Genomic DNA, 14,800 nt, shown 5'->3' with positions numbered 1-14,800 from the left:
ATTGGGAAGAAAATTATTATGCCCATATAGCAGCTTTCCTAACCAGCATATCTCAAGACTTCACCATCCTCAATGCATGTATCCTCAATTCCATCTCAGTGAAACAGTGAAGTGCTGAAGTTCTAAGTTAGAAATGCAAAATAAAGGCATGGGCACACTGCTATGAATTTTCCTGTGTAATAGTTTGTATTGCAACAGGGATATAAAGCAAAGCCTCTTAAGCTTTCTTTTATATGTTCACCACAGTGCAGTTTTCTTCCCTGCTAGAGAGTGTCACTACACTACATGGCAAAGTGAATAGCATTCAAAATATCAGAAGACTGGCTCACTTGATGACATTTTTATGCTAAACCTGCTATTTGATAAAGGGGCAAAAAAAAAGAGAGAAACAAAAAGCAGGAATACCTGAAGTTTGGATGGGGAGCTATTGTAGGAATCGTGCCATCTATGACACCTCTCTCACTCATGGTCAGAACACCTCCTGGTTCTAGCAGAGCATTCAAACGGTCCAGCACAGAAGGGCTACATTCAAAACAAATTCATGTGGTCATAAAAAAGTACCAAATTGATCCCTTGCTGATCTGAAATCAAAATTGTACCATCCTTAAGCAAAACCCAAACAGCTAATTACTCTATAAGGTAACAGGAAAACTGTCAAGTGCTAAGCTGTCTGAGAATGAATTCTTTTCCAGAAAATCAAACATATTGCTCCTGTATATTATAAAATACAAAATACTCAGTTGTGAATCACTCAGTAAAAAGCAAAGTCAATCTGGGAAGTCAAAGGGTTCACTGAAACAAGGCCACTAAAATATCTTACTTGCAGAAATTAACATTGTCCATTAAGAGCCAGTCTCCAGATTGCAGGGCCTGAACCAACATCCCATCTACCCACTCAAAAGTGCCATGGCTGTTGCAGTCAGCAGCCTGGGCGTGCTGCAGCTTGAAACGCCGGAACTCTTCTACCAGGTGAGCAAACTCTGAAAGGAAATACATCTTACACTGAGACTTATATTAATGAAGTAGCTTCCAGCACCATTCAAGTAGTTATTTTGTTAATAAACATATATACTTCCTGCTTTTTAGGGGAACATAAAAGCAGAGGCTCCAGCTCTTCAGTAGCCTCCCATAAGCAAAATCCATGTGAACAGAAAAGGCTCGCACGCACAAAGAAATATAAAACAGATTCACACTTTACTCCCTAAAACAGATACTTTTCTGCATCACTTCTCCCCCATTAGATGAAATTTGGTGAGTATTGATGCCTTATTTTAAACAATGATTAAAAAAAAAAAGAAGGAAAACTAACATACATACCTGCCTTTGTGTAAGAATTTATTTTGTTGTTTAGTCGCTGGGTAAGTATAAGTATTCCCTCCAGTTTGTTCACTAATTCAGCTGTAACACTTCCACCTCCTTCCCCCAGAGATTTGGGTTTGTAATTCAGGATGAAATTGCTCCAAGCACGCAGCAGGAGTTCGGCATCATCTGCACAAAGTTCTGCCAGGAGCAGACTGTCCCTTACGAGTGTGGTCACAGCACTCTCCACCTTCTCCAAGAGGCGCTGCCATGGCCTGTTGATATCAACCTGCAAACAGGCCATTAGGGAGTTAGCTCATGCACAACACTGTGGTGCCATTTACAAACAAGGCTCCATTTAAAACACTAAACTCACAGCAGGTAGGAAGGAGAAATTCTGCCATATTACCAAAACAGTATTTACCTGCTCAAATCCACCCAGGAGCTCAGTTGTATCCATTGCGCTGTTCATCCCCATGATCTTCAGCCGATGGCCCGTGAGATGAGCCAACAGCTCCACCAGACTGGTTTTGCCAACAGCTGCTGGGCCCACCAGGATCACCATCCAGCTCATGTGCACACACTTCATTATAGACTCCAGGGACTGCAGTGAATGATGCAGAAGGGAGAGAGTTCTGCCAGAATGAGGAATATAGCTGCCACGAGAAAGAACTGAATAACCGATCTGAAAGGGATGACAGACAGAGGCAAATGGAGTTTAGCTGCACAAGGTGCTTCCTTCCCTACCTCCTCACAAAATCCCTTGTCAACAGTTTACCTGAACATTATATGGACTGATGTGAAACTCCCTGGTTCCTGTATACACATCAGCCTCCTGGCCAAAAATGTCTCTGTATACAGAAATAACCTAGAACAGTTAAAACAGCAAAACAACACTTATCAGTTCAAGTTATCCACTTGTTCCAAAGATTCACTTCTAAAGGTTTATCTGTGTTTCACTTCTAAAGGATAATCCATGATTATCTATTATTATCCTATGATTCACTTCTAAAGGTTTATCTACGTTCCAAAGATGCACTTCTAAAGGTTTACACCTGAATTATCTTTTCCTCTCAGCTCCACAGCTGTACGACAGTAACTAACACTGTAAAGCACAAGCTCATTTAAGTCGAAGTGCAGCACACAGTGTGAGTGTGAGCTGCCCACAGCAACCCTTTCATTAATCACAGTTTCCTGAGACTTGAAATACTGTAAGCGGTATTTTTGTTTAACAAAACAGTGGGATAGAATTTACTTCATAAAAAAGTTCTTTGGAAACACATTAAAATCGAACAGTGTTACAGGGAGGGGACAGTAAATCCATGAGGATTTACAGTCACATACAGCCAGTAACTTCAGTTTCACAATCTGACTTTCCAGTTTAATACCATTTCAATTGTGTGAAATTAAACAAAAGCACAGGATAAGCGAGAGGGAGAAGTAGGTAGCAAACATTATTATTTAATACAGAATCACACACAAGTATAATGTGTTTTAATTTAAGCTCTTTGTTTTTCTACTTGCCTTCATTTACATCAGCTGTCTGCTTTCAAACTAATTGATATTTCAAACAGCAAGGAGAGTAGGTATCTACAGCAAACCCCAAAACTCCAAACAAACTTATTTTTAATTTTTAAGAGGTAAGTGTCTATGAACGGACAAGGAATCTTCAAAGTGGAGATCTATACTTGGATTTCTATAAATATATCCTGCCCATCTGAAGAGAAAGAAGGAACTAATGGCTCACCATTTCTTTGTCTTCTCTGGTTCTCATTCTTTCTCCATATACCAAAAACACATGCTGGCCTGGATCATAACAGCCTGGTGACTGGTCAACAAGCATAAGCTGGCACCAGCGGAAAAGATCACGTAAATTGAACTCCCAGGGTCCTCCTTTCTGTCCCCACTTTTTTTCAGCCATTACTTCTTTTTCAATCTGGAAAAAAAAAAAAAAAGAATAATTTAAAAAATTATCTTTTATCCCATCTACAAGATGATCTTCAAATATTTTTTTAAAATGTCAACTCAACTTCTGCTTTTGGCACTGCTTACAAGACAAAGACAACTGAAAGAGCAGGTTGAATTTACTTTGCTGATGATATGTTAGGAACTAAAGCTTGATTTCATTTGTCTCTACTGTTTCTCTTAACACTCAGCTCTTGTAGTTTACTCTTGCAATCTTATAAATGAATATGTAGTAAGATGTTGACACAAGAGATTTTACCTACGGTCACAGAATACTACTTTCTTCTGTGTATATATGTTTTAACTTTTGTGAAAAACAGTGCCTCGTCAAATATCAACAAAGCATCTGATTGTCATGGTACAAGAATTCAGGTTTAGTGGTGTTCTTTACTTTCCTCTGCATATATTTCCATCCCTCATTTTTACCCACACACTTCTTTATAAAAACGCTTGGAAATAAAACATTATACTTATTTTTTTTTCTAATCTTACTGCATTCTGCCTACTTCTACAGAAAAAAAAATTAAAATATGTTTACCTTGTTATTGAAAGCAACCATTTTAGCAATAATAGTTTTATCAATAGCAGGAAACAATGTACTCCCAATAAACTTCATATCTTCTGCTGACAGGGGATCAACATACACCTATAAAATCAAGAGAATTCAGAGTGTTTATAAAATCAGAAACGTGTAAGACAGCATCATGATGTAGTTGAAACCAAACAAATAAGCTTGCCTGTGTAAATCTATTAAGAAAGGACTTGGGGAGACCCTTCCTTCCACCTCCTTGTCTGTACGGATTCTGGCATCCAAAAATCTTAGTCATCTTGTGCTGTACATGAAAACTCATTCCCAATTCTGGAACATAAATCTCAGCTCTGTGGTCAAAGCACGCGTTAAGCCCCTCTAACACAGACTGAGAAGCCAGATTCAACTGAAGAAAAGAAATAAGGATACAATATTAATACTCCAAAAAAAATTTTTTCATACACTCTAGTCTAATAGTCTGAGATTTACAGAAGGTAAAATTCCATTTCATTGCTGCTCTAGAACTAACACAAGTTATTACCATCAGCTAGACTGGTATTACACTGGAGCAATTAATACTTCCTTATGTTCACTTGTTAATTGTACTGTGTTTTTTCACTGTGGTAATGTAACAATTCTCCATTTTAAAACCTGCATTTTCAAGACTTTTTTCCTGAATTTATGTTCATACATTTGTGGCACTTGGAGCATTCTGTTTGTTTGTTTAAATTAAGGCAGTCTCAGCTATTTAATTACAGTGGTTGTTTTAAGTGGCATTCTTCTCAATAGTGGGGAAAAAAAGGAGGTATACAAGGGGCTAAACAAATGAAGGTTTTGCACTCTGCAGTAATTAGAATGCATATTGCCAAGGCAGATCTGTGCACACACAAGTTTGAAAGCCCTTGCTACATGGTACATGAAAAAACCCACAGTGTCAGGAAAGCTTATATTGGCAAGATGGAACTCTTCCCCATCTCAATTAAATCAGTAACCAACACATTAGTTGGTTACTGATTTAATTGAGATCATTAGTATATTAGTCCTCAGAAAAACACCTTCTATTTCAGTGAAATTGTATCCATAAAGAACACTTGTACCAAAACTTCTGTTGACATTCTTCCCCAAAAACTTTCAAATGTAAAATCAAACCTATCCTTGGTTTTCAGCAATAAATTAAGCTGGGATTCAATCCTTGTTCTCTTGTCTCAAGGAAGTCCAGATATCACCTGCCTTCATGAAGGGAGGTTGTCAGCACTCAAAGGTATTTATTCCACAAGCCAAATCACCAAACCTGCTCTTCTAAAACATTCAGTTTCATTTGTCCCCAGACCTGAATTTACCTCATCCAAGACAATCCAGTGCCCAGCCTTTAATGCTGCTAACAGTGGTCCATCACGCCAGGCAAATTCTCCTCCCTTCCCACCTTCAACAGGCAAGTCTGTCCCAAATAAGTCTGTCACGTCCTTTGGGAGTAAAGAACAGAATGGGAGAGTTAAGGAAATGCAAAATTTAACAGAAGTTCATAGACAGCATTTGTTAACTTTACTTAACATATTCTCACTTCCCTTTTAATACCTACACTTTAGATCTAATTAAAAATTTTCAGCAATTGCAAAATGCTGAAAGCTTTTCCATTATAGGATTCCAGTGACCAAGTGCATTATTTAACAACAAAAATTTAAATTGGGACAGAAAAGCTAAAAAGTCTTAAAGCTGTTTTCGAGTAATGTTGCAGAAGCCAAGAAAAACACAGTAGATGAAGTTATGTATGTCTTCACCTGAAAAGAACAGAAATATCTGGGAACTGGCATTCACTCACAGAAGCTTACTGCTCTGTCTGCTTCCCCCTCCCATTCAGTTTTGAGACCACTGAGACCAAGAAGGAAAAACTGAAATTTCAGACACAGTGCCAAAGTTAAAGAGAACTGCAATTTAGAAGTTATACAAAGCTTCTACCCTGCCATAAACATCAAGTAATTAAGATAATATTTTATTCTACCGTTTGCTCAGACAGGTTGATTCGAACAAGACAGTTCCCTGAGGCTTTTGCCAGGGCAGCAACTAGGCTGGTCTTGCCCACTCCTGGTGAGCCCTCCAACAAAATAGGTTTGTTAAGTTGTAGGGCTCTTAACAGTCTCTGTGCATTCACTGCAGTAGTCCCAGCATTTAAAGCATAATCTGTCATGTTGTTCCTCTGGAGAACAGGGCCTAAAATAAAGGAAAGATAAATCAGAAAATAATTAAACAATTAAAGAATGTTTATGCTGGAGGTGCTGACAGTGTGCCTCTGAATGAGCTCACTCTGTCTGTAAATTGCTGATCTCAGTACATCAAGTAATGGAGATCCAGCTCATGTGCCATTTTTGGAGATGTGGCACATACACTTTGTTTGACCCATAGCTGCATCTCAGCTCATCTCCACATATTTATACTGAATTTTGCAAAACAAGCATATGGACATAGGATTTATTTTGCCATGAAACCTCAATACCTCTTGGTTCATGACCTAAACTAGAGTGCTATTCCTGAACAAACATAAATACGTTCTTGCACTTCAGTCATGTCGATCTAAAACTCAGAAGCAGCTCTTGAAAAATTGACACTGAGGGATACAATCCAGCTATATTCCAGATTAATCTGTTCCACATGCTGCCAGCTCTGTGAAGGAACATCCTCTTAATTAAAAACTTGCTTCTCCCTTACTGTTATTATGGCATACAGTGGGGAGAGAGCATAGTTTGTCTGCCAAATTCCAGCCAGTATAGCTCCTTGGACATCATTCCGCCAAATGTGTAATACTGCATTACTCATTTATACAAGATATTAATCACCAATGCATACTACACAAACTCATACCTGTTTAGTAGGAAAGGGATCCAAAGAGATTCCTTTTGTGAACTAATCAGCAGAGGGGAACTAAGCAGTTTACAAAGAAGCTTTACTTTGTACAATTTTATGCATGACTAACACAATCCATGAATCCAGGAAGGCCAAATATGAACAAATAATACAGCATTAGGAACACACAGGTCCATGGGCTAAAAACTAACCAGCTGAATTAGAAAGCTCAGTCATCACTTTTTAGTCGTGTATTTCAAGGGTAAGAAGCAGTGTTTTTCTAGTTCCATTTGCATTTTTTTGTCCTATGATGAACTGAAATGCAGAGATTTAATGATTTTGCTAGAATTGCAGCAAATATTCAAGAGCCTAGAGCAAGGCATGGCATTAACCTGCATTCTGTTCAGCTTTGTACTCCAGGACCCCTGGTTTCCATGCTTTGCACAGGGGCCAGGATGAGCTGCAGCTTTAGTTAGTGGAAGTTAACAGGCATTCTGAGCATGCAGAAGTGACAGAAAATCACAACTCAAAATTTAAAAAAAGCTTTGTTACACCAAAAAGTCTATGAAAATTAGGCCATTAAGAAGTAATGAAAAAAGGGAGTGAACAGAGGTGTCTTAATAAATGTGACTGAGTTGTAATCTACACACTTGGAGGCAGAATAGGGATTTTTCTAAAGCTTAAGAACCAATAAATTGCTCTATGATGGTGCAGGTATCCTACTTAGATTTAGTGAATAACAAAATTACTGAAAATATAAATCACAGAATAAATGTCCACCCACTCCCACAGTCTCTTGCCTCTTGGAATAAAAAATGGGTGAATTCCCATAATGTTGTCCATCCATACAAACTCTTTTTCCTTTGTTCTGTCATAAATCTTTAGTTCATTCTTCTGATACTCAGTCAGCTCAAGGAATTGACTCATTTTCTCACGTAAGTATGTCAGGCATTTCTCACGAGCTAATAAAGCTGTATCAGCTGAACAGGATGTTGTACCTGTAATAGGAAAGTAAAATGTGCTTCTAAACATAATTAGGCACATACATCTTATGACAAGAAACTCATCCCTTCATGTGCACAAAGGTTTATACTTTATTTTAATGTTTTCAGTGCTTCTAGTACCATTTACCATGGACAGATTGTTCTATGAGCATCAGAAGTAAGAATATCGTATTTCCAACCACCTTTCTTCTACCATTGCAATCACCCTGATCGCTTGCCATAGGACCCCAGGCTTTCTCTTCTGCCATTTCTTGTGCCTTCAACTTTTCCTCCTCTCCCTTATCTATGTTTATCAGCTGGGCCAGCAGCCAAACATACAAATATGCATTCTCAGCTATGTGCACAGTGCAGGCCAGCACAGACAGATGCTGATATGTGCAGTGGGGGATAGGGAGCATAGTATGTGCTCAAGTACTGTATCAGCTCAGTAAAACCCCATCAATTGCGTAAAAACCACAGGTTTTCTTAATTTGTATGCTAGCCTTTGTAATATTATTAATCCCTCTAATTCATCTTGCTCTATTACTCAAACTCTTGCTACTGAAACACAGAAAAGGCACATAATGTACAGAAAGTTGTCAAATGGAAGTGAAAACGTCTCCTAGAAAAGCCCCATGCTACCCCAAAGCATTTTGTTTGCATTTGACTAAAAATATTAATATAAATACACAGTTTACTATTTTCTGCTACTAAATGATCACTGAAGACTTACCTGATCCTATTCCATCAATATACACCAAACATGCAGCATGGATAAAAGACATCCCTGGAGAAATGTTAAGATGGCTGCATCCCTTGACAGAACTCGACTCATCCTCTGCCATGACATTCATAAAATTAACCCAGGCCAAGATGTCTCTCACACTGAGAATACACTGGCGACCAAACTCTTGATTAGTCAGCCATTCAACAAAGTCCATCATGAGTTCTGCTATGTCTTCCCCTAAAAAAAAATTTAAAATCACACAAAACCCCACCAAATAAATTTGAGTTACCATTTTTTTGGTCACATCTACTACACTGTTGTAAAAACATCTTCAAAGTAGGTACAATTGCATGAGTAATGTGGATGGGTACTCTATATCCTAGAAACAGAATAAGAAAAGAGAAAGCTCCTGCCTGAGCTGTTGTTACAAATCCTTTTAAATTCAGGTAACAAGACAGCATCAAGTGACTACTACTAACAGTGAAGATGCTGGCTTCACTGTTAGTATGAGAAAAAATTAAGTACCAGTTCTTTCAACACTCTATATTAAAACCAATCTGGGACACTGAAGGGCTGGGGATGGTTGAACTTACCTTGATCATGAAGTAAACACAGCCTTGAATTTACTTCTGGCTAAGATACACAGTGAAGGAAGAATGAAGTCCAAAATATATCGCATTGTCTTCAGAGAGAAATGTAGCAGAAAAGGGTGACAGTGGTGTACATTCTGAGAAAAGGTTGGTGGCCTCCGAACTCTTTATTTTCTTAGCAATATTTGAATACCAACACACAGAAATACTTACCCTCGTGGTTTATTGCACCCAGAGACAATCCTGGATGAAGATTGTGTTTTACAATCTGTATCAAATCATGGCGGCCATTGCTCTGGGGACACCATATTTCTGTAAATCTGTTGCGCAGCGCAGGGGAAAGCTGCAAACAAGCAGAGTGACAGATCAATTGAAGATTCATTAAAATATCTTCCCTAAAGGTCAGTTAGCAACTGCCTTGTAGTCACTGTACTTGTAAGCAATAAATAAAATGAACAAAATAGATCTTTCCTTCTAATTTTGACAGAGACACTTTTTAAGAAAATCTTTGAAAGAAGAAGGATTAAGATTTCCAGTAGTGGCATCAATGCAGGAAATGGGTGACACAGAAAGTTCAAAAGAATATGGGAAGAAACTGAGCTGGTTTGCAAGCAGCGAAGCTCCACTTCATTTTCGGACACTGTATCAAACAAAGGCTCTGTCATCTCCCTTTGCTTGCAGTGGCAAATCACCACATGGAAATTTGCTTTCAATTACAGCGCTTTTCTCTAATTTCTCTCTTCCTTGGCTAAATTGGGCAAACAAAAATTAGTAGAACAAATGCAATCCAGAAATAAATCCTGTTTAAACACATGGCCTCAATGAGTGGTTCTGTACTTCAGAAACCACTTTAAATGGAGTACCCATCTTCTTTTAAGTAAAAGAGTTCCTGGTTCTTTTTTATAAACCTAGCTTCCAACACTGCTCGAAAGTTGTAGCATTTTGTTGTCTTATGGTTATTTTAAAACCTGTTTTAAATTACTTAATTCCCAACTTCAGAAACAAATTTTTTCATTTAATGAAAAAGCTTTTTTGGGATGTAATGTTCATTATTCACTAAGAAACACAAGATGCCCATCACTTTCTGAATAGCATGAAGGAGAAAAAGCTGATATGCAACTTTGTAGTACCCCAGAGACCTGGATTTACTTGCTTCACAAGTCATAGTTCCTGCACTTGAATATTCTCTATATCAAGTCTACCTAGAGTATTTTAGGGGCCTGAAGCTTCCTTTGACAATTTGCTGAGTATTAATTTATAATGCCACAGTGATAGCCCACAGAAGTGGCAGAAAACAGATTCACCCCAACCCTCCTTTAGAGTGATGAAGCAGATGCCAACTAGAAAGCACTGGATGCCAGAATTGCCATGATGCATTTTTACATTGCACCTCCAACCACTTAATGGACAGTATGACCAGAAGATGCATTCTGCATTTCCAGATGTTTTGGCATTTACCTCTTTTTTCCCAAAGTCACCTCCTGGGTTCATGGTCGCAAGGATACGGAATTTCTTTCCTGCAACCAACAGTTCTACTTCATTCTCCTCATCATCTTGGCCACCTTTCTCAGCAAGTACCAATGTCTTTTCAGCTTCAAGAACACTAGAGAGAAGGTAAAAAAATATTGCTTAAATTTTGCTTCACACTTCAGAAGATCACTTTAAAAAGAAAATAACATTAATTGGCCTGGATAAACTTTCATTTACCCAATAAAATGGGTAACAGAAAAGACTAAAATGAGGGATACTACTGCAAACAGATAATGAAGTTGAATTTATATTTTAGTTGTTCTGGGGGTTTTCTTTACACACACACAAAAGAGGGGAATAACTAGATTTTGTTCCTGGGATTTGGCATGATACATAATTTCAAGAGCTCACTGGCAGGCTGAAAACACTAATACTGCAGATGGTAAGCTAGAGATTTTACTTTCAAGTTTTAATTGTACCACTGTCCCTTTCAGCAAGAGAGCAGCTCACCTAAGCCAGAAAACAAAAGTGCCTAAAACAAGTCGGATTTACCCCACTCATGTTTGGATAATAAACAGACACAGTGAGGATGCTTAGTACTGCCACATCTCAGACATACCTGTTAAGCCGCTCTAGCACAGAATCATCAGCTAAAGAAATCTCATCAAGGAGGAAAAATCCCTCCTCCTTCATTGCTAAAACAAGAGGTCCATCACACCACTCAAATAGTCTAGAACCATCAGATTCCTCCTAAAAAATGGAAAAGAATGTGAGAAGCTCTAGCTGCTACTTTTTTTTTCCATAGTGACACCACCCAAAGTATTAGAGGTGCAAGACAAACCTGCTCCTTGGACCTCTGCCTGACTGGTCGCAGCCCTCCCAGGAAGTCTGATGTCTCCATGTGCAGGTGACAATTGACTGAGTACAACTTCTGATTTGTTAATGCTGCAAAGATCTGACAAATGGTGGTTTTACCACACCTGCAACCAAGTCATTTAATTTAAAAGGGTGAATTAAAAAACAGAAGCAAAACCAAACAATCAGCTCACTTTGGACAGGATTCATACTTTCATTGAAGAGCTATGAGGCAAAGGCCCAGCATGCAAATTTTCTTCTGCTCCTTTCGTTGAAAGAAATGCATGCAAAGTGAAGCCATTTTTGGCACAACTGTTGCTGACTTGCACAGGAGGCCTTTAATTAAATTTAAATCAATAACTGCATTGATGGATTTCTGCATGTTCAAAGTCAAATTTATTTCAACTTGCCCTTACAGATATTCAACCAGCCTAACTTTTCACTGAACTGGAAATACTACATGCCTAGACCAAGTCTAAGTCTGAGGGAATAAACTGCTGAGTATCTAGTTTTCATTTACTACCCAAGTAAATTTTCCTTCTGTCTTTTCTTGCATTTTTCTTTCCTTCTCTTCCATAAAAATTTACTCTGCAAATTTATAACCAGCACAAGAGCAGAAAGTATCTACTTCCACGACCTCCACTACAGCATATGAGGTGAAGAAGTGGTAGCAATATTCAAGCTCATAAAACATGCAAACTGAATGTGCTCTGTAAGAGAAAAAATGCCACAATACCCCAAAAGTCCTGTGAGGCACAGCGAGATTCTACAGGGCACCTTGTAAGCTGGGGTCTGAAGTCAGTTCACTTTTATTTTACTACTTTTATATAACTTCTGTGTAGTTACACAATGCAGATAAACCCATCAAAGATACAGGCTAAATGAGACGCATCTGCTTCCCCTCAAAAAGGAACTGTGAAAAACAGCAGCTGCAAGTCTGCCACAAGACAGGCTCAAATGTCCCAGACCAAAGCAGCACTGAAGCTCACACAATCATTTTGTCTCCAGCTCAGCAGCTGATGAAGCACTACCAAGAACATCATAAAAAGATTACCCAGTGTCTCCCACCAGCAGTACTGGTTCACCAAACTCCAGGGCTCGTCCCACCAACGTGGCAAGTCTCCTCATCCCTTGAGTCCAGACAACATGGCTAAAATCTCTGTCCATCACTGACATCCACGTGGAAGACTTAGCTGCACAACACAAAGCAATCCATCAGCTTCCATCACATCTACAGATCTTCCAGTGGGGCCCCTCTAGAAAACTCACCCAGTAGCTTTTTGACACTTTCTCCTGAGAAGAGAGACTCAGGATATATTTTTTTCTTGAAGTGTTTTTCAATGACATTTTGAATAACATCCACCTCCTCCTGTTTCCTGACTCTGCCTGCCAGAAGCATAAAACCTACAAAACAAAGGAAGAGAGAAAGTAATTACTACCTGGGTAATCAGCAACAAAAATTTACACTTAAGAAATGGGGCTGGAAAGCAATTCTACGGACACTTAAAAAAGCTGGGGCAGTAGTGCTCACCATCATTTGCTAAGTGCTGAAGCCAGTCATAGTCCTTCTGCAGCTGCTCTGCCAACCTGTACCTTTCAGCCCAGCGGAACAGATCCCGCAGGGTAACGAATCCGTGCTTCCCAGCAAACACCGTCGAACCTCTGCGGTAAGACTGCCACAACAACAAAAGCCAGGCATTTTTTCATCAACCCGTCCAAATACTTCAAGCAAACCTAATCACCCCTCTCTGCAGTGACATTGCAACAAGAAAATGTTATGAATAATTGCAAAAAAAAGTCTGGTAGAATCACAACATCTGAACATTAACTCCTTTTAGGCAGGTATTTGATGAGCACCAGGAATGAAATAATTTAGATAATAATAATTTTTAAAAAAACACCAACTGAGAATAAAATAGGTACCTGGAATAAAACAAAATCCAGTTTGTGCTGCAGTAATTGATTTTAAATACAAGGTAGTTTTAACTACATACTAAGTGTCAAATGTCTGTTGAATACAGGAGTATCCAAACATACCCAAAATTGCTGCTTAAAAATAATACCAAGTTTCACATAACCCAAAGACCCCTACAAATCCAATACTGTTTTGGCTCCAGAGCAAGGAGCCATATTAATTCCCAAAGTGTCTAGTTTTTTGGTTTGTTTTTGGGGTTTTGGTGGTTTGTTTGTTTGGTTTTTTTTGCTCCTAGTTTTCTCTCAAATCTGACATCACCTTCCCTAATCTTAGTCTTAACTACTGATAATTAACACCTTGGTGGGTTGTCTCCATGATGTGGAATCTTAAATATCCTTCAAACAACAATACCTCCCCCCAAAAGGAATTTCTATAACTTTGTGCATGTTACATTGAAGTATGTTTGCATTTATTATACTAAAAGAAAAAAGACTCTCATACTTGCAGGTCTAACATGACTTTGACAAGCTTGCTGCAGTAAGAAGGTGGCAAACTGCATCGCTTGTGCAGGATGGTTTCCAGTTCAGCACTTGGCAGTTCATCAAAATGCAGCTCCACAAAACGATTTCTGAAGGCTCTGGACAAAACCTAAAATATGAGACCACACCACTATTTGAACTTTTTCCTTTGATATTGTTCACAGATCTTCCCCTACACATCCAAAGGAAATAAGGATAGTGTCATAACATACAAATTAACACATACACATCAACATTGAACAAAGCATAGGAGACAATCTGAATGAGGACAAACGCTTTAAAATGGACTGAGTGTTTTAAGGGCATAGCTAGCTAAGCATTACAAAGCCACAAACTCACTCTCCCTATAATGGGAGTATTGGAAGGGTAAAAGTGGTAAAACTTTTAGGCTAAGACAGTTCCATAAGTAAAGCAAAAGGCAAAAAATGTGAAAGCAGAGCAAAATTAGTAATTCATTCATCACTTCACAGGCAGGTATTCAGTCATCTCCGGGAAGTAAGGACTTCATCATACACCAGAGTTACTTAGGGAAACAAACAGTGAACTCTCCCCTTCTCCCTCCTTCTCCCCCCAGTTTTGACTGATGAGCACAATGTCTTATGGCTTGGAACATCCCTTTGGGGTCAGCTGTCCCAGCTGTGTCCCTTCACAGCTTCTCATGCACCCCCTACCTACTCCACAAGTAGGTGGGGCAGTGTGAGAAGCACAAAAGGCCTTGAATCTGTGCAAGCTTTGCCCAGCAATAATTAACACATCCCTGTGCTATCAACACTGCTTTCGTCACAAATCCAAAGCACAGCACATACCAATCACTCTGAATTTCCAGTATTCAAGTATTCCAGATCCAAGTATAATAAACATGAACTCCAGTTCACTAAATAACTTAAATCTCAACTGCCTAAAATTAATTAGAAATTCTGTATCCATGAAACAAGGAGCTCACCTAAACAGAGCCCAGCTGTACTGAGAGTCCACAGCCACCTCAACTCTCTCCCTCTTGAGAGATTCATGATGCTACACATCAAAACATTTTCACATCACACTGTATGTATGAGAGAGATTAACTCCCTAAAGTCTTAGCTACCCAAAA

At 38.8% G+C, this 14,800-nt stretch overlaps 1 protein-coding gene across 2 annotated transcripts in view; it reads right to left on the bottom strand.

Annotated features, from left to right (window-relative positions):
• Positions 1 to 14,800, bottom strand: part of MDN1 (midasin AAA ATPase 1) — a 92,602-nt gene that overhangs the window by 47,516 nt on the left and 30,286 nt on the right. For both annotated transcript variants that reach the window (XM_021545486.3, XM_077782306.1), the window contains exons 26-45: positions 13,673 to 13,819; positions 12,788 to 12,929; positions 12,526 to 12,660; positions 12,311 to 12,449; positions 11,243 to 11,381; positions 11,021 to 11,151; positions 10,390 to 10,534; positions 9,145 to 9,274; positions 8,348 to 8,578; positions 7,432 to 7,629; positions 5,793 to 6,001; positions 5,134 to 5,256; positions 4,002 to 4,199; positions 3,803 to 3,910; positions 3,047 to 3,235; positions 2,078 to 2,167; positions 1,724 to 1,984; positions 1,318 to 1,588; positions 821 to 980; positions 406 to 522 (exon numbers count right to left, since the gene is read on the bottom strand). In XM_021545486.3, the coding sequence (XP_021401161.1) occupies positions 406 to 522; positions 821 to 980; positions 1,318 to 1,588; positions 1,724 to 1,984; positions 2,078 to 2,167; positions 3,047 to 3,235; positions 3,803 to 3,910; positions 4,002 to 4,199; positions 5,134 to 5,256; positions 5,793 to 6,001; positions 7,432 to 7,629; positions 8,348 to 8,578; positions 9,145 to 9,274; positions 10,390 to 10,534; positions 11,021 to 11,151; positions 11,243 to 11,381; positions 12,311 to 12,449; positions 12,526 to 12,660; positions 12,788 to 12,929; positions 13,673 to 13,819 (3,263 nt within the window). The remainder of the gene's footprint in view (positions 1 to 405; positions 523 to 820; positions 981 to 1,317; positions 1,589 to 1,723; positions 1,985 to 2,077; positions 2,168 to 3,046; positions 3,236 to 3,802; positions 3,911 to 4,001; positions 4,200 to 5,133; positions 5,257 to 5,792; positions 6,002 to 7,431; positions 7,630 to 8,347; positions 8,579 to 9,144; positions 9,275 to 10,389; positions 10,535 to 11,020; positions 11,152 to 11,242; positions 11,382 to 12,310; positions 12,450 to 12,525; positions 12,661 to 12,787; positions 12,930 to 13,672; positions 13,820 to 14,800) is intronic.

Source organism: Lonchura striata, chromosome 3 (genome assembly GCF_046129695.1).
Source record: "Lonchura striata isolate bLonStr1 chromosome 3, bLonStr1.mat, whole genome shotgun sequence".
Classification (NCBI taxonomy): domain Eukaryota; kingdom Metazoa; phylum Chordata; class Aves; order Passeriformes; family Estrildidae; genus Lonchura; species Lonchura striata.
This window is presented reverse-complemented; position numbering and strand designations above follow the sequence as displayed.